This window comes from Schistosoma haematobium, chromosome 6 (genome assembly GCF_000699445.3).
Source record: "Schistosoma haematobium chromosome 6, whole genome shotgun sequence".
NCBI lineage: Eukaryota > Metazoa > Platyhelminthes > Trematoda > Strigeidida > Schistosomatidae > Schistosoma > Schistosoma haematobium.
In genome coordinates, this window is record NC_067201.1 from 15510904 (window position 1) to 15538574 (window position 27671).

At 40.2% G+C, this 27671-nt stretch overlaps 2 protein-coding genes across 3 annotated transcripts; one reads left to right on the forward strand and one right to left on the reverse strand.

Annotated features, from left to right (window-relative positions):
• The first annotated feature begins 92 nt into the window (after positions 1-92).
• MPC2_1 (Mitochondrial pyruvate carrier 2) lies at positions 93-12746 on the forward strand. 2 transcript variants are annotated; one of them, XM_051216940.1, is made up of 3 exons: positions 93-362; positions 403-599; positions 632-1466. In XM_051216940.1, exons 1-3 carry the CDS (start codon positions 237-239, stop codon positions 648-650), a joined length of 342 nt encoding a protein of 113 aa, XP_051065573.1. In that variant the 5' UTR covers positions 93-236; the 3' UTR covers positions 651-1466. The 2 variants fall into 2 exon arrangements, with proteins under 2 accessions (XP_051065573.1, XP_051065574.1); XM_051216941.1 differs by lacking the exon at positions 632-1466 and adding an exon at positions 12629-12746 and having other exon boundaries at positions 208-362.
• On the reverse strand, positions 11385-21462 carry HM13 (Minor histocompatibility antigen H13; the record flags this gene model as incomplete). The annotated part of the gene is made up of 10 exons (XM_035731906.2): positions 20935-21462; positions 20818-20900; positions 20673-20785; positions 20551-20636; positions 20394-20519; positions 20302-20359; positions 18160-18280; positions 14197-14302; positions 13112-13197; positions 11385-11460 (listed from the first exon to the last, which is right to left on the reverse strand). The coding sequence occupies exons 1-10, from the start codon at positions 21301-21303 to the stop codon at positions 11385-11387; spliced, it is 1224 nt and encodes a 407-aa protein (XP_035589663.1). The 5' UTR covers positions 21304-21462.
• Between the last annotated feature and the right edge of the window lie 6209 nt (positions 21463-27671).

The following is a 27671-nucleotide window of genomic DNA, read 5'->3' on the forward strand; positions in this document are numbered from 1 at the left end:
CTATACAAATTTGAATCAAATCTGAAGTTCAGTAGAGTCTGTACATTAACCCAATGAATGTTAGCGAAGACTTGGAACAGTAAGTTAACCCTCAAAATGGAGCTCGAATTTTCCAATCGTTTATGCTATATAATCCCAGGTATATGAAATATTAAAGATGAAGCTTGATTGTTTAGAATAACCACAGATCAAGGACACACAGATTACAAAATCTTGCCGCGTAAATTATCGGACAGATGTCGGCAGTCTATCGGGCGGTAATTTCAGCCGTTGATAAAAAGGTTCCTGCTCGAATCAAACCTTTATGGGATCATCCTGCGGGACCTAAAACCATATTTTTCTGGGCGCCTACTTTCAAATGGGTTGGTTAACGACAATCCACAAATTACTAGTTAATTAAAGCTTCTTGTTATAGCTGGTTTAGCAGATATTAACCGACCAGTCCAGAACGTCAGTTTATACCAAAGCACAGCGCTTGCAGCAACAGGTCTCATATGGTCTCGGTATTCTATGGTTATTATCCCAAAAAATTACAACCTTCTCAGTGTAAACGCCTTTGTTGCTCTAACTGGATTATATCAACTAGCAAGAATCGCTCAGTAAGTTGTTTCAGTCCTTTAAAACTTTTCAGTTATGAACGCTCTAAGTAGAAAACATCAAGCTCAATAATCAGGGAACCCTAGTTTCTCTTTTTACTTGGATTTGGGATATATCTGCATATGCAAATCTTTATTAATTTACCATGCAAAAAACTGAATTGATGTAGTAGTTAATATCAAATTACCTGTGACTTTGGTCACACATATTTCCAAGATGTACTGATCTTGAGTTTTATTCTGTCTTACTAGTTGTGTATCAATTTTTGTCCAGTGGATATTTTTCTTTTAGTTACTTGATCATTATTAGTAATATTACTCTAACAAAAAGCACTTCAATATTTGTGATTTACACTAATTTTCCTCGTAAGGAGTTTTGATATTACAAACTGTGATTGCAGAAAGTATTTTCTGAATTTCACCAGCCTCTATATAAACCTGAAAACATTTAGTCATGTGAATTAGATGACTTCCCATGTTTAAAAATCGTATAATTTCTAGAAGTCGTATTAGGTGTGTATTTTTTCACTGGTTGAGTCATGGAACAATTGATTGAATAAAGGATATCGTTAGTACTAGCTGCCGACTTCATTTTTCTTAATAATGGAATGTTTCTCCATGCGCTAATTTAGAATAAAATTTACTGATGCGCAAAGATCTGCCTTCTGATAGAAAGTCGTCTCAGTTAGTTCTGAGCATGTGGACTTAAATTGTGTACTCGCATATGTTCGTTTTATGTGTTAGGGGTGATTAATTTGTTCACATTAATTTAGCGTCATGCAAACGCGTCTTACTGGACGTAGGAAAGACGCTGCAAGGAAACCTCTTAGGGGCCTACTTAATGATAGTCAAGCTAAGAGTATATTTCAGGAACAACTAGAAAAACAGTTAGGCAGCCATATAGGTGATGCCCACCCCGATGCAGCATGGAATGATATCCGAAAAGCTGTGGAAACAGCAGTGATGTCTGCTAGTACGGTAACCCGTAAGGTTAGGGAGAAACACTGGATCTCAGCAGCATCTATCGCACTGATAGATGCTCGGAAACTCATTCCACCTGACTCTGAACATAATGAGGAGTGGAGTCAGCTTAAGCGCAAGCTGACAAGAAGTCTACGCAATGATCGTGAACAGTGGTGGGTAGCGAAAGCAAGAGAGATGGAAAAGGCAGCGGCAATAGGTAATAGCAGACAATTGTTCAGACTTGTTAAGGAAACCGGTATTAGGAAACCGACTGTTAGCGAAACACTCAGAGAAAGATGGACATATTATACATTCTCAATCCAGGAGATTGGATCCATGGGCAGAACACTTTAGGGATCAGTTCAACTGGCCTTTAGCCACACTTCGGTTTCCCACGATCTCCAGTTGACCTGAATGTCAAGTTAATATAAGTCCTCCGACTCTTTACGAAGTTGAGAAAGCTACAGGAAATCTGAAGCGAGGGAGAGCAACAGGCCCTGACAGGTTTACTCCTGAGATTTTTAAGGATGGTGGTTCAGTATTAGCAGTGAGATTAACTGAGGTCTTAGGTAGAATTTGGGAACTGGACGTAATCCCATCTGACTGGCCTCAATCACTGATTGTGCCAGTTTTTAAGAAAGGACAAAAGTACTCTTGTGACAATCACAGAGGAATCAGTTTGACAAATATAGTATCTAAAATATTAGCTTCAATAATACTTCGACGCCTAACTAAAGCTCGTAAAGAGCAGACTAGAGAAAATCAGGCTGGTTTCCGACCTGGACGTGGTTGTATAGATCAGATATTCACACTACGTCAGGCTCTAGAACACAGACACACATTCAGATGCCCCACAATGATGGTATTTCTCGGCCTTAAGGCAGCATTCGACTCTGTTGATCGTAAGGTTCTATGGCAGTGTTTGTCAGTGAAAGGAGTACTAAAGAAGTACATTAACCTTATAAAGGCTCTCTACTCGAACACAACTGGTAGAGTGAGAGCTTATGGCGAACTGTCATCAGAATTGATTACCTCAAGTGGTGTTCGTCAGGGCTGTCCACTCTCTCCATTCTTGTTCAACTTTATCGTCGACGTACTTTTAGAGATAACACTTTCCTCGTCTAGATTTCCAGGGGTTGAACTTCTACCGCGAGGTTCACTTGTTGACTTAGAATATGCTGATGACATAGTTTTATTTGGTGAAGACGCTGACAAAATGCAGAGTCTTCTGACCACTCTAAGCAACAATGCAGGCATGTTCGGGATGCGATTCTCCCCCTCGAAATGTAAAATGTTGCTTCAGGATTGGGTCGCATTGACACCCGAACTAATGATAGGGAGTGAAGTAATTGAGCGTGTCGATCGCTTCACTTATCTTGGAAGTCTCATCAGCCCTTGTGGTCTGGTGTGTGACGAAATCTCAGCACGGATACAGAAGGCTCGACTAGCTTTTGCCAACTTGCATCATTTATGACGTAGGCGAGATATCCGTCTATCAACCAAAGGACGGGTTTACTGCGCAGCAGTTCACTCCGTCCTTCTTTATGGCAGTGAAACATGGCCGGTAAGAGTAGAGGATATTCGTAGGTTACTAGTATTTGATCATAGGTGTCTTCGAAATATTGCTCGTATATCCTGGGACTATCGAGTAAGTAACACAGTTGTCAGGAAACGGGTACTAGGTAAGGATGGCAAATCAATTGATGACGTAGTGAAACTTCATCAGTTGAGATGGCTGGGACATGTCTTACGTATGCGCAACGACCGACTGCCTCGACGTGCTATGTTCAGTGGTATAGGAGTAGGTTGGAAGAAAGCTAGGGGCGGCCAGACCAAAACATGGCACAAGTCCATGAAGTTACTGACAAGTGGACTGAGTCATGTTGGTAGGTGTAGACTACCTGGTTGGGGACCACGAGATAATAGCAACCGATGGTTAGAGACCCTGAATGACATGGCTCAAAATCGTTTGCAATGGCGCAGGTGCATCCACTCTTTGTGTTCTCCCAAATTCTAATCTTCTGAATTCTTTTTGTCTCTTCTTTCCTCTTTCCAAATTTATTACACTGTATTATACTCTTCAAATAACATCTCCAAACACTAATTTTCCCGATTACTGCCTATACTCTTATTACCTCTACCACTACAGGATTTGGATCGACCACTGCATCTCTGTGCTAATGTGGTGTGGCAACTCGAACTGATGTACGTACGTACGAAGTTCTACGTTGTTACTGACTAAGCGTCATGCAAATGCTTCAAAGTTCTTGAGACAAGTTTGATTTCCGTTCTTTGGATCACCTCTCCTGATGTGTATTTAGAAAAGGACTAGTATAGGAGATATCTCGACAACTATAGGATTTACATTTTATCCAATAGGTTCTTAAACCTTTCTCAGCTACTGCACGAGTGTACGGTGGTTTTCAAGTCCTGGATGCTGTTAGTCTACAGGTGACTATGTCTTTACGGTGGGTGACGCAACATTATTCGGCTTGGTGACCATATTATAGTCTTATGTCATTTGATACCTTCTACTACTATATTTCTTGAGGAATATACCCTTGACTTCACAATGGAAACTGGGATTGGCTAAGACAAGAAGAAGTTCTTGCCTTCTCCAAATGGCAACTAACTGTTCTACACATTCTACTTCTATGAAATAGGATCTCAGCTAGGTTTAACAAGATTTTCTAGGAAAAGTGCCGACAGTCCTGTTTAAGTTGAACGTTTTATTTTATTATTTTATTTGAACACATAAATATTGGTACAAGAGAGCGCCAATATATATGCGTCACACAAAACAATGAGAATGGGAAGAGAAAAGGGGTAAGGAGCTTAAAGGAAAAGAAGAACAATAACGAACAGATTAGTGTACGGTGGTGTAATAATAATAATGGGGGGAAACGGAAAGGTACAACCGGAAATCTTTCAGTTGGGGAAGATACAACAACTTTTCATGAAGAAAGCAAACGAAGATTACAGCAGGATCGCCACTGGCTTCTATTCTGAACCATATCTGATAACGTCTCTAGCCACTGCGTCGCATCATCTCTCGGACCCCAACCAGGGAGTCGTGAAGGACCAACACAAGCCAGCCCCTTGCAGCTTTCTTTCATACCCCGACACCATGTCATACACTGACCACCTCTCAGCTTTTTCCAACCAGTCCCAGTGTCGGCAAATAATGCCCGACGTGGAATTCTCTGGGACGACATTCGTAGAACATGTCCAAGCCACTGAAGTCGGTGTTTCAAGATGGTGACACCAGTTGGATTATCGTCTCTGCGCCCAAACACACGATGCCGAACCTCTGCATTACTAACATGGTGTTGCCACTGGATGTCAGCAATCCTTCGGAGACAAACGATGATCAAACACGGAGAGTCGTCTAACATCCTCAACTCGGAGAGGCCAGGTTTCACAAGCATAGAGCAGAACTGCTCTCCCCGATGCGTTGTAGATCCGACCTTTTACAGCCAGACTAACATCACGAAGACGCCAAAGATGGCCCAGATTGGCATAAGCCGCTCTGGCTTTCACTATACGTGCATTGACCTCATCACTCACGCCACCGCCAGCACTTATGCAGCTACCTAGATATACGAACTTCTCGACTACTTCTATCTGCTCACCATCCAGGGTGAGTACAGGATTAGAATACTGCCAGTCTTGTAGAAGTACTTTGCACTTCGAAGGTGCAAAGCACATATCGTACCTACGGACACTGATTGCCAACTGATTAAGTGCGGATTGCATGGCTTGGGCATTATCGCACAGTAAGACAATATCATCCGCATACTAAAGGTCGAGAAGTCTTTCTCCAGGCAACAGATCCACACCGCCATTACTTACATCCATCAGAACTGTTTCCAGAATGTCATCGATGGCAAAGTTGAAGAGGAATGGTGAGATTGGGCAACCCTGTCTGACCTGACTGCTTGAATGGAGCAGTGGAGAAAGGTGGTTGTATGCCCCCACTCTGCCTGAGGTGTTTGTGTATAGGGATTTTAGGTTGCTAATAAACTTCTCAGGCACACCCTTCTTCAGTAGAGAATCCCAGAGAACAGACCTATCCAACGAATCGAAGACAGCCCTGATGTCAAGAAACACTACGATTGTTGGCCTTTGAAAAGTATGGCGGTGTTCTAACAGTTGGCGGAGGGTGAAGATATGAGCAATACATCCTCGACCAGGACGAAGTCTAGCCTGCTCCTCGTGAGTCAATCTCCCTCGGGTTTTGAACAACCTACGAAGTATGACGGAAGCCAATAGCTTGGATGCAATCGGAAGTCGACTTATCCCCCGATAGTTGTTACAGAAACGACGTGAACCCTTTTTATAGATAGGAACAACTATTAACTCATTCCATGACGTTGGAACACTCTCTAGCTCCCAGACCTTTGTAAACAACTTCGTCAGTTCCTTAGTCAGAAAGTCACCACCATCTTTAAAAAGAGCCGGAGGTAAGTCATCTGGGCCAGGTGATTTGTGGCGTTTCAATAGTTGGAGTTCCTTGCGCACTTCCGCCTCATTTGGTGGATCAGTCGTCACAGGTCATGGAGGGTAGGACAGTCTGACCGATGTCGCCCGAGCAGCTGGACAGTTAAACTGCCCTTCGAAGAATTCTACCCATCGTCCAAGACGTCGATGGATGTTAGTGATTGGCATCCCGTCATCCTCACAGATTGTTTCGCTCACACTAGACTCTTAATGCCAGTGGCTCGGATGAGTTGAAAGAGCTTTCGGCAGTTACCAGATGCAGCTGCTGCTTCCAGCTCATTAGCACGCTCTGACCACCAGGCTTCTCGGTCCTTACGCAAGCTTTACCCAATTTCATTACGTAAACATCCTTCGTTTGTGGTCAAACTCACGGTCACCCGGAGTAGACCAACGGGCGTCGATGAGTTGTAAGGAGCCTGAAGAAACCCGACGTTTATAAGCGGAACGTTTCACGGAGCCGCAAGCGGCTTTTGATGGCGTCATGAAGTTGCAACCAATACTCATCTATACTTTTCGGTGGAATGGTAACTAGCCTAGAAACTAGCTCGGTTCGATACTTACTAGCAACAGAAGTTGCAACCAGCTTGCTAACATCAATCCGTTGTTGGCGGTCACTTCGTTGTCCACCGAAAAGTGAGGTAAGATTGGCGCAGACCAAAGCATGGTCAGAGTCCAGATAGGTACTCCAAAAGGAGCGACAGTATTGTACACAACCACGCCAGCGGTAGCTGATCGCGATGTGATCAATCTGAGTCCAGGCTTGAGATACAGAGGGAGGACGCCAGGTGGCACATCGGCGATGACTGTGCTGAAAGTTGGTGCTAGCCAGAAACAGGTTGTGGTCTGTGCACAGTTGCAGTAGACGGCCCCCGTTATCTGACCTGCGACCAACGAGTCCTCATCGGCCACCTAAACGACTCTCTTCTGTACCTAGACGCCCGACCTGAGCATCTAAGTCTCCGGCTAGTACTACAATATCTGTCGAACGCACTTTCTGGAGAAGAACAGATAACTGGTGGTAAAACTCATCCTTGATTGCATCCGGGCTGCAATCTGTCGGGGCATAGGCGGAGATGACGAAAAGACATCGTTTCACACGCCGATTTCTCACTTTGATGGAACTTTCTAATCTAACAGCACATAACCGACTGTTAATGGGGATCCAATCGATTAGTGCTGTCTCAGCTTTAGCGCTCAGTGCGACACTAACGCCAGCAAGACCAGACGAAGATGCCACAGGGTCCCCGGATAAGCGCACATAAAACAAGCTTTTCGAAGCGACAGATAGAGAGTGAATTTTTAGTACTTCACCAGAGTCTTGAATACTGGTCTCGGATAGGCAGCAGACATCGATATTAAGACTTTCCAAAGACATGGCCAGCCCTATCTGTTGTCCAACCTACATAAGTGTGCGAACGTTGAAGGCAGCCAGTTTGAATGGTGCATGTGGTTTCAGGAAAACTGCTTCAGTACTCATATTCAGTGGTAACATACAATTTTCAGCCGGACAGTGACTCGAGAACGTTTAGATACAGTCGAATTTCCACCAAAGACGAGCCGCTGTATAAGTATAAAAGAGGGTGAATAGTGTGGTAAATAATAATAGTAATAATAATCATTTGAATGTTATTCGAAGCGAGAAAAGTAGTTTCCATAGATATAGGGAGTTCACCATAATTGTATGTGGGCTGCGATACTGCCCGGGTGCCCAGACCGAAGCAGGTGGTTATCTTAGGGGGCCACACCCCGAGCCTTTGACCTAAAGGTCTAACCCACAAGGCAGTGGAGCATCGTAAGGAGATGCAGTCCCATGGGAGCCGGTGACCAACGACTGGTTCATACGCCATTTGTTCCTGCAGGATACTGGAGCCCTTGTGCACCATTGGTTTGGGATCCGGTTAAAGCGCCGGACATTCGCTTTTCGTCCTCTCATTTTCGTAAACAACACCCCCGCCACGAGAAGGCAATGAGTAGGACCAAAATTTATCTCTGATCTGATTCTGCCCTTACGATACGTTGAAGTCTGTTCTGCCGACAACTGGCCGTCTTCGACAAACTGATTACTTACAGCATTGAATCCAGTATCCTGATGATAATGGCATTGCTTTTTTATTTCAGTTAATCTTTTCAAGAGGTAATCTATCTTGGTATTCCGATTTTGCTCTTCTCTCTTTAGGAGCTGCATTGATTGCTAGTTTATAGATCTTCTTGCCAACGGACATAACTGTATTCTGAGATCCGGAATATTTTTCTTTGTTACGTGTTCCTTAAGTACATTTAAAAGTTGAATGTCTGTTAAGTGGAAGACCGAACATTTCTGAACACCATTGTTGTCAGAGCTTTTTGTATCCCACGTTATTGGACTTCTTATACAACACACTCGTAAATTCCATTTAAACGTCGTGGTATCAACCTATGCACTTGTCACGCTATAACATTGGTTCATGGAAAGCACTAGCTCGGGTATTGATGAGCTCGCATTTCATTACGTAGTAATCTACGTTTATCGTAAAATTTGCGGTTAGCGGGAGTAGGCCGACGTATCTCAATGAGTTGTAAAGAGTCTGTATAAACCCAGCGCTTATAAGTGGGAAGCTTCGTGAAGCTGCAGGCGACTATATTCGCCATTTCCATGGCGTCATGTAAATGTAGCCAGTGCTCATCTATACTTTTCGGTGGATTGATGGCCAGCCTTGAACCTAACTCGGTTTGATATTTAATTGCAACAGAAGCTGCAATCGGTTTACTGATATCAATCCGTTTAGGACGATGAATTCGTTGGCCACTGAAACGTAAGATAAGATTGGCGCAAACAAGGGCATGATGAGAATCCAGATAGGTACTCCAAAAGGAGCGGTAGTCTTGTACACGGCCATGCCAGCAATAGCTGATCGCGACGTCCAGGTTTGAGACAGATGGAGGACACCAAGTCGCACGTCGGCGATGACTGCCGAAAGTTTGTGCTAACCAGAAACAGGCAATCTGTGCAAAGTTGAAGTAGTCAATTGTCGTTATTTGATCTGCGACCGAGTCCCTATCGGCCACCTAAACGACTTTCTTCTTTTAAACACCCTACTTATGCACTCAAAGTTCCTGGTTGACACTACAATATCTGTCGAACTCTTTTTCTGTTGAACAACACTTAGTTGGTGTTAAAACTCATCAAGATTCCACAGAGTCCTTTTAAGTACATACTTGAAACGACCTTTTCGAAGCGACAAATGGAGAGTGAACTTGTGGTACTTCACTAGAGTCTTGGATACGGATAGGCAACAGACGTCCATGTTAAGACTTTCTAAAGACATAGCCACCCTATCTGTTGTCCAACCTACATTGGTGTCCGAACGTTGGAAGAGTCCAGTTTGAATGAATAATGTGTTTTAGAAAGACTGATTAAGAATCATCGTTGGTTGTATTCAACTTTCAACCAAACAATGACCTAAGGAAATCTAGATAGGACAGGACTCGCAACATAGGTGCCCTGCTGTATGAGTTGAAAATTAAAGGGATAGACAAAATGGGAATAAAAGGGAACTAACAAGTGATATAAACTAGTGTTACCAAATAATTGTAAATACAATTTGTGAGAACGCGAACTGAAGCGAAGGTAATTCTTTTCGATTCTGATTAGTGTGGATTAGGTATTGCCTAGGTGCCAAAACAGAACTCAAAAGGTCTACATAGTTTGCGTTTATGTCATGCGGCACATGAGAAACACCAAGTTAGTGTCTTGTAATTATAACCCATTAGCACATCAATTGGAAGAAGTACACCCTTCCTCAAAATAAACTGGTTGCTAACAATATGGTAGTTGTTGTACGACGTAGAGTACTGTTTGAAACCAGTCAGTTAGAAGGTATTATCCTTGAAGCATAAACGAATTATCCTCAGGAGTTGAAATTGCTATCGGGAAACAAGTAATGAGACTGTCTTTATCACTCGCCTACAGTATAGAATGAGTAAACACAAATATCCCCGGGAGCAAGATGAGATTTCATTTCTGACAAATTATAATGCCAAACTATCTGGTGTTACGTACTTACTTTGTGCGTTAAACTACTACAAATCCTGACATACAAAGCGAGTTGGAAATGGGAACAAGAATTTACTACCAGCCTCTATTCTGCTTGAATACAAGTTTGAATAGGATAAGGAACTGTAAACTGACCAGAATACCAGGACATGAATTAATTCAGACTATTGGTGTACCTGGACAATATGAGTTGTAGCTGGTCAGTCAGTGAAAACAGACAAACGGATGTATCACATACTGGATTATTAATATTGTGAATAACACCTTTCCACTGTTTTTTTGTTAATACATCTTGTTACTAATACCTACTTGTCGAGTGAACCGTCGTACAATTAAGTGTAGTCATACAGTTTCGTCAAATCCAAAGACAAAAAATCTTACTTGCAGCTCTTTAACATTAACAATTTAATCCTTGTACCTACGTTTCGAAGCAAATAATCCAATGAGTTGTTACATAGGAAGATTTACGCTAGCACACACCAGTCTATTTCTTAATTGTAAGATGTTTGAAAATAGACTTACCTCACTAGGCTTCGTGGCTTAAGTAATCAAAGCATGGTGTATCCAATAAGAATTCTAGAAAGTTTAAGATACCCGTGCCTAATTAAATGGAAAGAAAGAGATCTACCGAGTAATATCTACTTAACATTTCACATTTAAACATAAACTTCAAGGAGATTCTCATGCCGTATCAGGTATAATGGTTTCGTCGGAAGTTCACCGAGAATTTGCATAGACAACGTATCATTACTTCAGTAACTAATCTGTGGTCCCCAATTTTATTTCGACTTATGGACATAAAATGCAATGCGCTAAAATGTCAGTTGCCACCAATTATACAAATACATCGGCATTTAAAGCAAAGTATAATTTAGAACGGAATTTATTATTAGCACTGTCAAAACAATCAGGATATTATTTTAAATATGTATTCATAAAATGAAAATGGTGATCTGAAGAAGTAACCTTGATTGCTTGCCAATAATGTTCACATATTTTGTTATTTCACTTTTTATGTTTAGACTTTGGATATTGATGTCACAAAATAAACAGACAGCGTAACAGCTTTATTAGCAAAGCGACAAGGTTAAAACAAATGTCAAACGAACAAGTTATGTTAGGGTTTTTCGCCAACAACATTATTTTACAGAAAACAAAACAAAGAGTCAGCACGTAGCACAAACGTTACATACTTAACACTAGAAATAAATATATTTGTGTACATAAGTTATATATGGACAGATTAAGATGATAAAATCGGTCAATTGCCCCCGCCCCAAAGGTTGATATTGTTATTTACTTTTCTTAGATTTGTTTGACACATCAGCCTCCTGAATTTTCTTCTCAGCTTCCGGTTCATCTTCATAGCTAGAAAAAAATTGAATAAACTAGTCTACCATATTTTGAAAATAATAATATAATCCAATTAGAGTTGATGACTATACATCTTATGGATTATGCCTCATAAATATATGTCGATCAGAAATCGGGTGATTTGGCTTAGCATACGTTAGCGTGCATTTACTTTTCATCTTTTCGATCTCAAGTTTTAGTATCCCTTCTTACATACTATTGCCTTTTGTCCCGAATATTATTAATGCTTAATCCTTCTCGTTATGTTTACTACTAAATTATTACATATTGTATCCTCGTGTTAATTTCATCTCAATGTGTTAACGTGATATGGCATCTTAGACCAATGCATATTTGTTCCAGGATCTACATTGTTAACAACTGAGGTTTCGATGATGATTTAATCTAACTTGCGTGGTTATTCATACTAATTATTAAAAAATAACAGCTTTAGAGATAATTCCTACTTAGTACTTAATTCAGGTAGTTCTGACACATGTATACAAAAAAGAACTTAGGTTATGTAAATACACTTCCGAGGTGTAGCAGTTCCTCACGTTAAAATAAGATGAAGTAAGCAACGATTTAAACAAACCAACGAGAAGATTAAGACAAAAATGTAGAAAATATCTTACTAAATTTAGTTGTCAGAAAACGAGCATTTCAATCATCCCACTATATCGATTTTTGGAAATGTATAATTAGATTTATGGTTTAACAACTGATGACCTTAGCTTGGTTTTTGCTAGAACAAATAAATATCTTGTGCATATGGTGATAGTCACATATACACAAACATCATCATCAGATTACTTATTAACTTGTATTACGTGCCTGCTTAATTAGCCGATATTAATGACTTAATATTTTACATTTTTAAGCAGTATATTGTGCATAAATTGTGTAGATAAATCAATTAAGTTTGCTATCTGTATAGAGATGACAGAGTTATTATCAGTGATAACAGAACATTATTCCATTGTGAATAAAAGTCAATGCAATCAAGTTCCTAAAACTAACATTCATTAAATGCACTAATTATTCATTTATTTTTACTTTCGCTACATAGGTATAATGTTTAAAATTAGGAAGTAAAGACACCAGAAGATATACCTTGAAATATTTTGAATTTAGTGTCAAATACATTCACATTTTATCTTTTTTGCTCACCAACATTTCCTAGACAAGTGGCTACACATTACTGCAGTGAACGAGAACTCATGTTGGGGAAACCAATTTATTGTTTGATGCAAAATTACACAGTGGCTTAGTAGAATGTGAAATACATCATTTGCACATCTTCTTTGCGTTATCCTTTCTACACTCCATTATCCCTCTAATCCTGTTGTAATCACAATTGCTCTCCGTTTCCCTTCATGTTCTCTTCAATTCAATCTTCTACTGGCAGGCATTTTACTTCCGACTGCTGCTATATACTACTTATATCTGTCAACATAAGTAGCCTACACCGTTGTATGACTATGTGCATCTATCAAACAAAAATAATATTACAATATACGATAGGTCAGTCTTGTTAAATCATTTCCAATGAGAAGCTTATATAATTTTTTTACAATAGTTAGATTATAGATTGGAATGTATTGACAATGTGAAAAAAAGTTGAAAGGTTTGTCTGCTAGGAAAAAACATCAGAACAGGAACTCACTTGAACATTGCACTAAGATCATTTTTCACTAAAGCCATAAGCAATGGTGCACCCAAACAAGCAGGTACCAGGTAAAGTAAAGCCGGCTAGATTAATGAAAAGGCAGTAAACATAGTTATTTATATAACAGAAGTTTTACTCCAATAGAAATCTGCAAACAGAAAGTGTGGAATAATTTTGAAATAAGGAAGCTAGAATAACTGGATATTAAGGCTAATATTTCCTAAAAAATAAATCCCCTGCTACGAACAAAACATGATGGAATAGGATAAAAACAATACATACTACTTATTCTACAGGAAATAGAATCCTGAAGTGGATCATAACAATCAATGAATCTTTTCAGTGAATGATGATAATACTACGGAAAAGTTTAACAGTAATTTAAATTTTTGGTGAAATTATTCAGATAAAATGGATGGTACTGAAGTCAATTAGTCAGTCACAAAGTAGAATCTAGTACACATATTGACGTTCACAAACCGTAGACTTGTGACCATTATTGAGTCTAACATAGCCTTTATACTAGTGAACCTTAAGATGCGTTTTCTCCATTTATTACATCTACTTTATATGTATTGCATAAATACTAACTGAATATTTGTCATATAACCTGTCAAATCACCTATGATTGCTTTTCTTAACTCGTTTTGTATTATTTATCTTGCATTATATGTACAATCATAAACACGTAATCCTAATCAATATCTGAAAACTTTGAAAACACGGAGAATAAATTTAGGATACTCTATGTTCGAACTAATTTTTCACATTGAAATATTCGACTCTTTACCGTCATTGAAATTCTAACCTTCCATCAATCGTGAATTTTACCACCAGTTAACTGTTCTTCGGAAAGTGCGTCCGACAAATATCGTAGTACTAGCCGGACAAAGCTTGCGTAAGGGATTGAATGATATACATGTAAATACTTTTCATGCCAGGATATTACTTTGAATAGTTTGACAATCCCTCTGACCGAAAACATATTCAGGGTAAACATTACAATAGCTTTTTTGTTTATTACGTAGAACAAATGTGAGAAACTTTACTCTGAAACGAAAACTGAAAAACTGTTCGCTCACCTGAGCGTGTTTGAATACATGCATCATTACGAAAGTCATTATGATAGCAACGATATAGGCTGCGTATCCGGAGTAGAAGTAAGCATGACTATTATTGCGTCCAAGTCTGTGGGAAAAACAGTAGAGAATTAATGTTTGCACCTAATTAGTGAGTTTAAATGAAGAATAATTTTAAAAGGAAAATGACCCCATCAATAGCGACAAGCGTAAAAAATCTCTGAACTACAGAAAGACGGGTGTCTATAATAATTTCAGAAATGACATTGCAGTATTACTGTGCGATGATACCCGAGCCATGCAATCCGCAATTAATGTCCATAGGTATGGCATGTGTTTTGCACCTTCTAAGTGCAAAGTAATTTTATAAGTCTAGCAGGAGCTTGAACCTGCAGTAAACAGAGAGAAGTAGTCTAGAAGTTCCTGTATCGGACTCCGATAAGCATGCAACTTCTGTTGCTAGTAAGTATCGAACCGAGCTAGTTTCTAGGCTAGTTACCATTCCACCGAAAAGTATAGATGAGTATTGGTTGCAACTTCATGACGCCATCAAAAGCCGCTTACGGCTCCGTGAAACGTTCCGCTTATAAACGTCGGGTTTCTTCAGGCTCCTTACAACTCATCGACGCCCGTTGGTCTACTCCGGGTGACCGTGAGTTTGACCACAAACGAAGGATGTTTACGTAATGAAATTGGGTAAAGCTTGCGTAAGGACCGAGAAGCCTGGTGGTCAGAGCGTGCTAATGAGCTGGAAGCAGCAGCTGCATCTGGTAACTGCCGAAAGCTCTTTCAACTCATCCGAGCCACTGGCATTAAGAGTCTAGTGTGAGCGAAACAATCTGTGAGGATGACGGGATGCCAATCACTAACATCCATCGACGTCTTGGACGATGGGTAGAATTCTTCGAAGGGCAGTTTAACTGTCCAGCTGCTCGGGCGACATCGGTCAGACTGTCCTACCCTCCATGACCTGTGACGACTGATCCACCAAATGAGGCGGAAGTGCGCAAGGAACTCCAACTATTGAAACGCCACAAATCACCTGGCCCAGATGACTTACCTCCGGCTCTTTTTAAAGATGGTGGTGACTTTCTGACTAAGGAACTGACGAAGTTGTTTACAAAGGTCTGGGAGCTAGAGAGTGTTCCAACGTCATGGAATGAGTTAATAGTTGTTCCTATCTATAAAAAGGGTTCACGTCGTTTCTGTAACAACTATCGGGGGATAAGTCGACTTCCGATTGCATCCAAGCTATTGGCTTCCGTCATACTTCGTAGGTTGTTCAAAACCCGAGGGAGATTGACTCACGAGGAGCAGGCTAGACTTCGTCCTGGTCGAGGATGTATTGCTCATATCTTCACCCTCCGCCAACTGTTAGAACACCGCCATACTTTTCAAAGGCCAACAATCGTAGTGTTTCTTGACATCAGGGCTGTCTTCGATTCGTTGGATAGGTCTGTTCTCTGGGATTCTCTACTGAAGAAGGGTGTGCCTGAGAAGTTTATTAGCAACCTAAAATCCCTATACACAAACACCTCAGGCAGAGTGGGGGCATACAACCACCTTTCTCCACTGCTCCATTCAAGCAGTCAGGTCAGACAGGGTTGCCCAATCTCACCATTCCTCTTCAACTTTGCCATCGATGACATTCTGGAAACAGTTCTGATGGATGTAAGTAATGGCGGTGTGGATCTGTTGCCTGGAGAAAGACTTCTCGACCTTTAGTATGCGGATGATATTGTCTTACTGTGCGATAATGCCCAAGCCATGCAATCCGCACTTAATCAGTTGGCAATCAGTGTCCGTAGGTACGATATGTGCTTTGCACCTTCGAAGTGCAAAGTACTTCTACAAGACTGGCAGTATTCTAATCCTGTACTCACCCTGGATGGTGAGCAGATAGAAGTAGTCGAGAAGTTCGTATATCTAGGTAGCTGCATAAGTGCTGGCGGTGGCGTGAGTGATGAGGTCAATGCACGTATAGTGAAAGCCAGAGCGGCTTATGCCAATCTGGGCCATCTTTGGCGTCTTCGTGATGTTAGTCTGGCTGTAAAAGGTCGGATCTACAACGCATCGGGGAGAGCAGTTCTGCTCTATGCTTGTGAAACCTGGCCTCTCCGAGTTGAGGATGTTAGACGACTCTCCGTGTTTGATCATCGTTTGTCTCCGAAGGATTGCTGACATCCAGTGGCAACACCATGTTAGTAATGCAGAGGTTCGGCATCGTGTGTTTGGGCGCAGAGACGATAATCCAACTGGTGTCACCATCTTGAAACACCGACTTCAGTGGCTTGGACATGTTCTACGAATGTCGTCCCAGAGAATTCCACGTCGGGCATTATTTGCCGACACTGGGACTGGTTGGAAAAAGCTGAGAGGTGGTCAGTGTATGACATGGTGTCGGGGTATGAAAGAAAGCTGCAAGGGGCTGGCTTGTGTTGGTCCTTCACGACTCCCTGGTTGGGGTCCGAGAGATGATGCGACGCAGTGGCTAGAGACGTTATCAGATATGGTTCAGAATAGAAGCCAGTGGCGATCCCGCTGTAATCTTCGTTTGCTTTCTTCATGAAAAGTTGTTGTATCTTCCCCAACTGAAAGATTTCCGGTTGTACCTTTCCGTTTCCCCTCATAATTATTATTATTATTGTTGTTATTATTATCGTTACACTACCTTACACTAATCTGGTTGTTATTGTCCTTCTTTTTTTTTGCGGTCCTTACCTTCTTTTTTTCCTTTCACATTCTCATTGTTTTGTGTGGCGCATATGTATTTGGTGCCCTCTTGTACCAATATTTATGTGTTCAAATAAATAAATAAATAAGCATGCCTGTGTTCTAAAATCTGGCGAACGGTGGATATGTGGTCGGTGCAGCCACGACCAGGTCTGAAGCCAGCCTGATTTTCTCGTGTTTGCAGATCACGAGTGTTAGTTATGCGTCCGATAATTATTGAGGCTATTATTTTAGATGTTATAAATCATATTTCACTTCATCCCAGCTGCAGTCAGTGAGAGCGTAGGAAGAAACGATGAAAAGGTAATGATGTGTGTCCCTATCCTTTCGAGTCCTTACGAAGCCGTCTAGCCGAGAAGTACATAGACGACTGTCAACGGGGATCCACTCTAACAGTGCTTGTTCTGCCCTCGTACTAAGTGCTATGCCTACATATACCAGTCCACGAGAACTAGCCATCGAGTCGCCAGATACATGGAGGGTGTATCTCGTTGGCTGTCCGTTTTGGCGAGGTGAAGTCAAGTGAATGACCACACTAGGATCCTGTACGTGTGTTTTAGAGACACAACAAACATCAATGGTACGAGATTCTGGGGTTTTAGCCAAGGAAGCCTGTTGGTCAATTTGACACAGTGTGTACATCTATGGCTACAATGTGTAGTTTGGAGCGAGGTTTCAATAGACCTGGGAGCATTTCGCGCACTAGAATCGTTGGCTATGATGACACTTGAGGAGGAGGACAAAAGAGGAAGTTTAGTGTTGAAAGTCGATGTAGAAGGAATAATGGGAATTGAAGAGAGTGATTGATTATGAATACAGTGATCTTGAGTGCTGTTAGAGGTATGAGGGCAGTTATCACTTCTTGGTTGCCCACACCGTGCAAGGGTTCTTCTGGAGGTACATGAAAAGGAAATCGGGTTAGAGGTTATCTTAGTGACCTGAGGGCGTGTCCGCAGTGCCCAAGGGACAAGTGTTTGAGGTCGGTCACACACGATCTTACCACCGAAGACGGATATCCGTGCGATAAAGCGAGGTGCGCAATTTTAGGGTCGACATTTTCTAACCCCGCCCCTCCATTTGGTAGGCAGCATCGCTGTCATTACACTTGCACCCTTATTAACTAACAAAGCTTTATGGACAAAGGAATATACAAAACAGAGCCAAAATGCACTCAATTTGAAAAGACATATTTTGAGAGTTCTTGTATGATTGCAAAGATGGCAACTAGCTTACTTTGTATCGAACCTAAGAAGCATGGCGATAAATATTCCTGGAACAACTATATCACCAAGACCAAGCAAGGCTAACTGTTTGCCGAATAATCCATGTGAAAGAAAATCACGCGGAAAAGTAACTAAAAAGATAAGGTAACAACATTCAACATTTTATCACAATGTTTAAATGAACGAAAATAGACTATAAATAATTAGCGATATAGCTTACTTGATGTTAACAAAATAACCATCCTAATATTATAGAAATGCTTGCATGCAAGGCAGTCCTAACTTCTAGGAAGGCGGAACACTAAATGTTTGTACTTAAGCTACTACTGTTTTTAATAGTTAGTGGATAAACATGAATAGATGGGCAACCTCAGATGTATTTATTATGAAACCCACACACATATCATGGTTACATTATTTCCAGAGTAATTTCTTACGGTTAAGCTACGATAACGATGCAACCAGGTGCAAGTAAACATATATTTACATAAAAAGTGAAGGGTTGAGATCCAGATGACCAATTCGGGGAGTCGAGGATTTGGCACACTAGCAATAGGTCTTCAGACAAGAGTATATGGTTGAATCACTTCTAGTATTTGAAGTTTGATACCAAAATGCAGTAGACAGTAACTCGGTAGGTGTGACAACCCAATCGCTACAGGCAGTGTAGGTTAACAATATTATTGCTCATTCGTTAAGTGTACTACACATATGCTATAAGATACCTACGAATCCATCAACCACTAGGTCAACGCTTGACTACAGATTGCGTAAGCGAGAAATAAAAGAACTTTCAGATCCAGTAGGATATTCTATCCATTGCGGTTGATATAATAGTTAAACATTCAACCATCCCTAACTTTTTATAAAAAAGTTAAAATGGTTCAGTTTTAAAGCATTGTTACTTCCGAAACACATGAAACACATGGACATCCCTAATTTTCTTAGTAGAATACTAATACCACAAACTCAGCGTCCGCTCAAGTTGATTAGACTTCTGGGTGAGAAACCTAACTAATAAAAATCAGAGATATACAGGTTTTCTAAAAATGGGATTCTGAAGACGATGAGTGATTATTTATTATTTTATTTGAACACAAATAAGTATTGGTATAAAGAGGCGCTGAATAGGTATGCACCACATAAGTCATTTGATTTGTGTATGGACTGTGATACTGCCCGGGTGTTCAGATCGAAGCAGATGGTTTTCTTAAGGGGCCACACTCGGAGCCTTCGACCTAAATGTTTGATTCACAAGGAGCAACGTAAGGAGATGCAGTCTCATGGTAGCCGGTAGCCAATAATTGGTTCATACGCCATTTGTTTCCCTAGGATCCAGGAGTCCATGTGCACCATTGGTTTGGAACCAGGGTTTTCCAACTTCGTTAGGTGGATCCTCTATATCCACCAACTTGGTTAGAGCGCCGGACATTCGCTTTTTGTCCTATCAGTTTCATAAACAACACCCCCGTCACAAGAAGGCTGTGAGTAGGACTTCCTTGACAGTGGCTGTATACGCGCGGCCATGTGAAAGCACATGGAGAGGGAGAACTGACTCTCCCCACCCTCGGTCGTACCAGGGCATTTGGAGGCCATCGATCTGGGCACCCGGGCAGTATCACAGCCCACACACAAACCAAATGACTTGTGTGGTGCATATCTATTTGGTCCCTTCTTGAACCAATTTCTATGTGTTTGAATAAATAAATAATTAATTGGTAACGGGAAAATTACCAACAATTATTATTGAAAGCTTGCCAACGTACAAGCATATACTAAGTTGATTCCAGTAAACTTACTGATAGTCATCTGCAAAAAATTGCATACAAACGACTATTGCACTTTACAACTCATTTGGTGTATCAATAAAAGTGATCAAATGGAAAACTTGGAAATTTGCTAAGGTTACCTTGAAACTTTTCAAGTGTAATTACTTGGTTTAATTACTACAATATTAACTAGTTAAATACAACAATCTCAGCAATGTGATTACCTTCATTAAATGAACTAGTTTAGTCTTAATGGCAAATTAACGAAACGACATTATACTCAGGATTCATTAGTGATACAATAAAATGGTATCAAGTAAAACGTAGTAATAAACCTCAGGAAATACAGATCTGTGTTTGACGAAAGATATAAGACTACTTACCTTTGATTGGAATATCTAGGTTTTTTGCGACAGCCATCATGACACCAGTTCCAAACACCTGGACTTAAAGTATAGCACGAAATCTAACTTACCCAAAATATATCATATACGAACAGCCCGCAAAGAAGTAATATGCCATTTACGAACTTATTTAACCTTATGAATTCGATGGCCAAAATAGCAACTGTCACTGCAATAAAATTGTTCGCAATCCAATGCTACCTAATAAAGCTATTTATTTTGACTTACTCCTGAAAAGTAGTACCAAGTGCCAAGCAAAATACCGATGCCAGTGCCTATGAAATCCTTCGACTCAACTGAAAAATCATAGTTGTCTATCAGGTAAGATGTAGACAATCATGGCTACCTACTCAATAAGTTCCATTGAGATTCGGAACCATCTGAGTTCTCTAAACTTCTTGAAAACTCAAACTTGAACCGCATATTTCTTACACAACCCGGCATATACGGGCGAAAGATGGGTCTACACATACAGTTAGCAGAATAAGTACTTACGACAGGAACCGGGATATTGCACAAGCACCCATAAAAGAGAAATATAACTTCATAACGGAGTTGATGTACTGAATAGGAATGAACTTTAACATAGTAGAACTATATACACTGACAAACCTTAAAGACGACGTAAATCCCGAAAAGTGCAGCACTGGCGAGAAATGGAAACAGTGCTGCATCTTTACCTGATACAACTTCTATCTCATCAGTTGACTTCTTACTAGTTATTGAACGGAAAGAACCTATATAAATAGGTACTATAGCCAGGAGAAACAGTGCTGAATTAGTAATCATGGAATCTAGATTGAACTCCAGGTTTGTAATGGTCCCGTTCGTATCGCTCACATTTCCTATCTCGCTTAGGTTCATGTTCACAAACTGTACGCGTACAAATTCAAACAGAGTACTAAATACGTAGATGTGATCACGTAACGTCTGACGCAGAATAAGTATATTGGCCAATGTATTGTCATAAGACTTTACCATTCAGTATTGATTGTCGTAAAGAATTAGACTAAAAGTTTGATATTAGTCATAAAATGAAATTTATTAATAGATTTTCTTATGTCCCCTTACAACTTTGTCTCAGTCTTCAGTAGCGAAGATAGGTCAGTCGACCTATAATAATCCTTGGGATTTGTAGTACTGTGAAGATCTAAATACGCTTTGAATGTATGAACAGAATATACCGATATAACGCGTTTTGGTAGAGAATTCAAGTAATTCAGTCTTCAGTAATAAGGATAGTAGGTTGATGAACCTGTGTTAATCCTGACACATTGCTTTCCAGTGAAGGTCCAGCTTTTCCTTGAAAGTATTCACTGATGGGGCTGATACCACTTGTTCGGGTAAGGCGTTCCAATCATTGACTACTCGATGAGAAAAACGGGACCCCACTTTAAGTTTATTAGATCGTGGTTTATGAACCTTCTTGCTATGACCTCGGAGATTATTAGTACTGGAGGGAGCAAAAAGATAAGACATATTAACACCCAAACCATAATTAAAGATACGAAATACCAGTATAAGGTCACCTCGTGTCCTACGATACGACAAGGGGAAAAGATTTAGGCGTTTTAAGCGCTCATCGTAAGGGAGTCTAGAAAAACCCTTCACTAATTTCGTTCCCACACGCTGGACACGCTCAAGGGAGTTAGTATCCTTTACCAGACACGGGCTAGCTGCTTGGATACAGTAATCTAAATGTGGTCTAACATATATGGGATATAAAATTCGAAACGTTTCCTCGTCAAGAGATTTTAACGCTCGGCGAAGTGACCATAACGCACGAAAACCTTTGACAGCGGCTGCTTTGCAATACGTAGTTGTTTTTAAATCATGACTTAATACTACTCCTAAGTCTTTATGCTCTTGAACGCATGGAAGAGGTTTACCCTCAATAGTGTAACGGTAAAAACGGAACTTCAGATGTAAACGATTTGATCGTGGTTACGGCCTTTCTTAGAAGACCAGGCTCAGGCGAAGAAAAAAAGTAAGAAATATTTCTCCCGGCATCTCAATTCACTGTGCGGTTAGTCAGTATAAAATCACCTCATAATCTGTAGTAAGCTGAAGGAAATAGGTTGAAGCGTCTTAGTCAGATTTCATAAAGTAGGTCAGTGTCACATTTAACCACTTCGGCTTCTTTTCGTTGAACTCGTTATAACATATTCGCCTTAAGCTGGAAGCCAGGACTCGCAAATCGAAACTCATATACCAAATGAAGCCTCAAAAGCTTTGGTTACTTACTCATTTACGCCAGTTACCCCTCGTGGGGGAGCAACATGAGTTTCGTAATAAGCGTTCATGCTCTACTAACTTACTTATTACGAGAGAGGACTGGACAGAGGCCCTAGATAACGATCTGTCTCTCGATGTGATGTTCACCGATTTTAGCAAAGCGGTTGACAAGGTTTCACACTTAAATCTTGTTCAGAAGCTCTCGAGCTTCGGAATAACAGGTGCTGTACAGGAACGGATAGGAAACTTCTTATGTAACCGCAGACACAAGGTGAGGGTCAGTGGAACGCTATGCGAATGGAAGCCCGTCAAAAGTGGTATGCCCCATGACACCACCTTAGACTCTCTACTTTTCCCTTTCTACGTTAATAAATTACCGCTATTGCTTGGATCGTTGGCACTACTGTTTGCGGATGATGCCAAAATGTGCAGAACAACAAGAAGTGAGGCCGATCATTTTGACCTCCAAGCTTACTTAAATGAATTAATTAGATCGGCTCGGGGTTGGGGCTTGGAAGTTAATTCTGGGAATAGTGTACTCAGTCACATCGGACACGGTAATAGTTATCATTATACTATTGATGGTACATGTCTTCCACGCGTCCAAGTACACAGACTTAGGAGTAATAATATGTCATGACTTGAAAACAAATATGCACGGCAACTCAGCTGCTGCCAAAGGTTATCGTGCGTTACGATCACTTCGCCGAGCATGTGGGAAGGAAATTAGTAAAGGGTCTTTCTAAACTTCCTTACGATGAGCGTTTGAAACCCCTAAACCTTTTCTCCTCGTCGTATCGTATGGCGCGAAGTATCTTTAATTGTGATTTGTGTGTTAATATATCTTATCCTTTTGCTCCCTCCAGCACTAATAATCTCCGAGGTCATAGAAAGAAGGTTAACAAAACGTGATCTAATAGACTTAAAGTGGGGTCCCATTTTCCTTATCGAGTAGTCAATGACTGGGACGCCTTACCCGAACAAGTGGTATCAGCCCCATCAGTAAATATTCTCAAGGAGAGGCTCACCATGGTACGATTCTTTATTCTTTAGTTAAACCACTCTCGTGTTGTGCCATAAATGTAACGGTCAGACTCCCAAATCTCACTAACTTCACTACTTAACATGGGTATGAGTGCGAATCTTTACAATAACAATAGCTATCGTACCTTTACATTGTCTAGAATAACACGAGATAGGGCAGTCAAAAATTTCCACACATTTCGCTATTACCAAAATATTTATATGAACAGTTTAATTCTGGTGCCCAAATAATTGATAACACAGCACGTGAACTTGAACGTATCATCATGCACCCTATTATTTGCGTGACAGACAGGGGGAATTTTAACGTCTCTTTTTACATGGGATTATATTGACGCCCATCTTAACCGCCATAGGTCCACCCAAGTGATCAAATTCTATGGAAAACATGGAATGTCTTTTTCTCAGGCAGGAACGAATAACATGGTTGGCCTAATATATACCAGAGGCATCCTCCCAATCACTAACCGTCTGGAGATAACGTCCACAAAGCGTCCCATTTCTCTTAAAACAAACTGTATGAGTGTCTTTCCTGTGTTTTCAAAAAGTGAATTGGCTTAACTGTACAGAACAAGTGAGTAACGTTGATTGGAATGCTCTAATCGGACCTTATATGTGCTAAGAGTTTTTTTCGATCTCGTCGTTCCATGAAATTCCCATACATTTTCTCATAATCGTGAACTTTCAGAAGGAAGTTTGCGATAAAATAACTAGGTTACTTTAAATCTCAGATCCACAAATTTGGGAGCTTCTCAACCCTCGTAAATTTACTCGTATTTCGTAGAAATATTTGACCTAAATTAGCTTAGTGTCTTATTAAAAAGGAATTTGATGTTTTGACTAGCGAGAATAAGGTTTTTCATGTGTGAGTCAAGTTTGCTCGTCTGAGTCAAGCGATAAATCACCGTTAGGACGACAACACCGGGTTACGAGTTACGACTGAGTTTCTGTCTAATTGAATGGGGCTTTTTTGCTTATTACATACCTCTGTAGAGTGATGAACTTTTATGCTTGACCAAAATCGAACCACCCAACTTGCTCCACGCAGTAGCCTTATTAATGTTGCAATGAGACAACAAAATGCTTTTTGTTTGTTTTGCCGATGGATGGAGGTATGTATTTAAGTGTCTCTAAGCCTTATGTACTGACTCCACGACAAAGCAGATGAATTTTATTCTAAATGCCCATATCTTCTATTGTTTCTGATTCTGTAATACGTATGGCCAAAAACTATAGGACTCTGTATGTAAGATCCATTTGGAATGTTTTGTGTGTGAAAATCTCTCCTTGTATACACTTGAAAATTGTCTCTATTGATTCCTTTAGTTGTGCATTTTGTTGATCTTTTTGATTCCATTTGAGTTGGTAATATTTGTATTTTATTATAGTTTTTACTTTTCTTACGCCTGTACTAAGTTTCCGTGTTTCTTCCTGAACTGCATTTATGTTGTTTTACTTGATACTTAGTCTTGGCGACAGCAATATTGGTTTGCTTCTCCTTTTTACTGTATTGCTTGTATTGACTGGAATTGCGCATTTTTAATTGTGAATTGAGGCACTTTTAGAATTGGAAACACTCTGTGCTATAAAGCAACGGGATATTATCTCTTGAACTAATCTTTGTGTGGTATATCCAGACAGGATAGAATATTATTTATTTGTTGAGACTGGTAATTTTCTCGCATCAGTTATCAAATTCTCATTTGTTTTAACTTAGATTTGATTAAGTGAACAAATATTAGTTGAATAGCTGGGTGGTCATATTTGTTAAGGTAATGATGTACACTTAAATTTATAATGAATTTCAGAACTTTCGTTCTACCCAATCACTTTGTTTTGGTTTCATTCGAGTAAGGGCGCGTACTAACCCACCTAGACAGATATTCTTCAGTCCAAACCTTGGTTTTGATCTTACACTGTGCATTCTCTTCCTAATAATCTCTTCCAAATCAACATTGGGCTTCCATGGACAAATTTATCGAAGTTATTTTGTCAAAATCCGCACAATGACTGGAACTAAAATGTTCGGTTTGAACTCAAAAGTGACCCAAAAGAACGACAATCAAAACAGTTGATCCCAATCACAGCGTTCTATTGTATAAGATGTGAAGCTTCCTTGAGTCACCCGAAGTCCGTGGTTATATTGAAACAAAATTTGATGCATAAAAGTTTGCAGTACTACTCAATGGAGACAAAACATACCAAAACTACAGAATGTCTCCATAATGTCTCTCTGCTGCTACGCAGTTAGACGTTTTTCTAACGCAAAGTCCCATACTATACAGAAAGGAACAGTCACAAACATAACCGGTACGTGCCTGAGGATCAAGAGGAATGCACTGAACGAAACGAGATCGGACCCATACATACAAAACCAAAGTTAAATAACAGACACTGTTAGGTGACAGCTATACGGAAACAATAAGCAACCGGTTCGTGACCTAACTTTGAGTTCATTAGGACAAGGCTGACTGAAGGCTGCCCGGCATCACGTGGAAACAAAATGTTATGTTGAAGAGAACCTCATTAAAGGGTCAGGATATCCAGTCAGATTTAGAGATGAGATCTAGTATATGGTTGTGATTGTTGGGTATTTGGTCAATTGAGTCTCGTATCAATAACAATTCGGTTGTGCGCAGTAGGTTTTAGATTATTCATCAAAACGTTTGATCAATATATAGTTAGTTAACAATGAAAACGTCTGGTCATGTACTTGTGTCTCGAAAATATGCTGTCGGCAGTACATAGCTATTAGAAAACGAAAGTTTCCTGTCGTTCAGCAAAGAGAAACCTGCTTTTACTCTAGTCACAAACGGACTGATTACCATTTGAGCACTATCATATGTGTCGTTATGCCTGTCAAAACTTCATCTGACTACTCGCTCACGATGTTCATGATGGATCTGTTACGACTGTAAACATGTCCTTCTCAAGTAGTTGAGATCCTTCGACACTTAAAAATAAATCCAATGAGGGGTGGTCGGCTTGTTTCTTGTCTGAACGTTCTGTAATGACTCATAGTACTGATTTATCACACGTGAAAAATCATCGAATACAATCCTGATTTCAATTACCCTGACTTTGGGCAAACCAGTGGCACCATTGCTCATAATTCCAAAACTTCTAGGCTCTACATCCTAATATTAAAACTCCTCAAACCCATCACCTAACCCTTACACTCCTAGTTTTAATGCCCATAGCCCAAGCATCTTGAACTTGGCAGTTTATTCCATAGGAAGACCACCCTCCAATTCTTTCGAAATACAAAATACAATACAATTCATGGGCTTTAGTAGTAAGATATTTACAATAGAGTTTTAATTCGCAAACGGTCTGGCATAACTTCGGTTGGTCACCCAAGGCCGTCGATTTAGTATAGTCTTATGGTCTGGAACACAATAATAAGCAACCACTGTATGGATATTACGTTTTAGACACACACAGTTGATATACAAGCACACCAGACCGCATCACATGACAAAATGAAGAAAAATAACAGTTATACAAATTGATCAAAAAGTGGTTGTGAGCTAGGGACACTTAAAGTAAGTCGTATAATAGTTAGTCTTAAAAAAGTATTAATGTAAGTGACCCAGCTGTTTAATAATTATAAAATAAGAACATGTATATAACAATAGTCTACGAATAATTTCCGGGTGTTAGCATTCATTTAGTGTTCTCCGGATACGAATTTTCGATGTTGTGGGAACTGCCTGACAAACTGTGGAATCACTAGTGCGCAACTACAACAAACTGCCGAAATGAATTTCACTGGTATGCAAAATCACCGACAGAAAAATCAAAATTACACTGACATCGTAGCATAGATCATGTTTCATTTTACGGCTAAAAATGAATCAGAATCACACAGTTCACTAAAGTGCAATAAAGAGTATATGACAAGCAATGATATTAAAATTGGTACAAGATACCTAAAGACAATTAAACCCATAACTAACTGGGCCGTAAAAAGTCTTTTGGCCCATAAAAGATTAGTTGATGGCTTTATTTTTTCCGCTTTTACACGTTTATAATGCTTCCAAAGTCTCAGAAACTGTATCTCTCTCAAC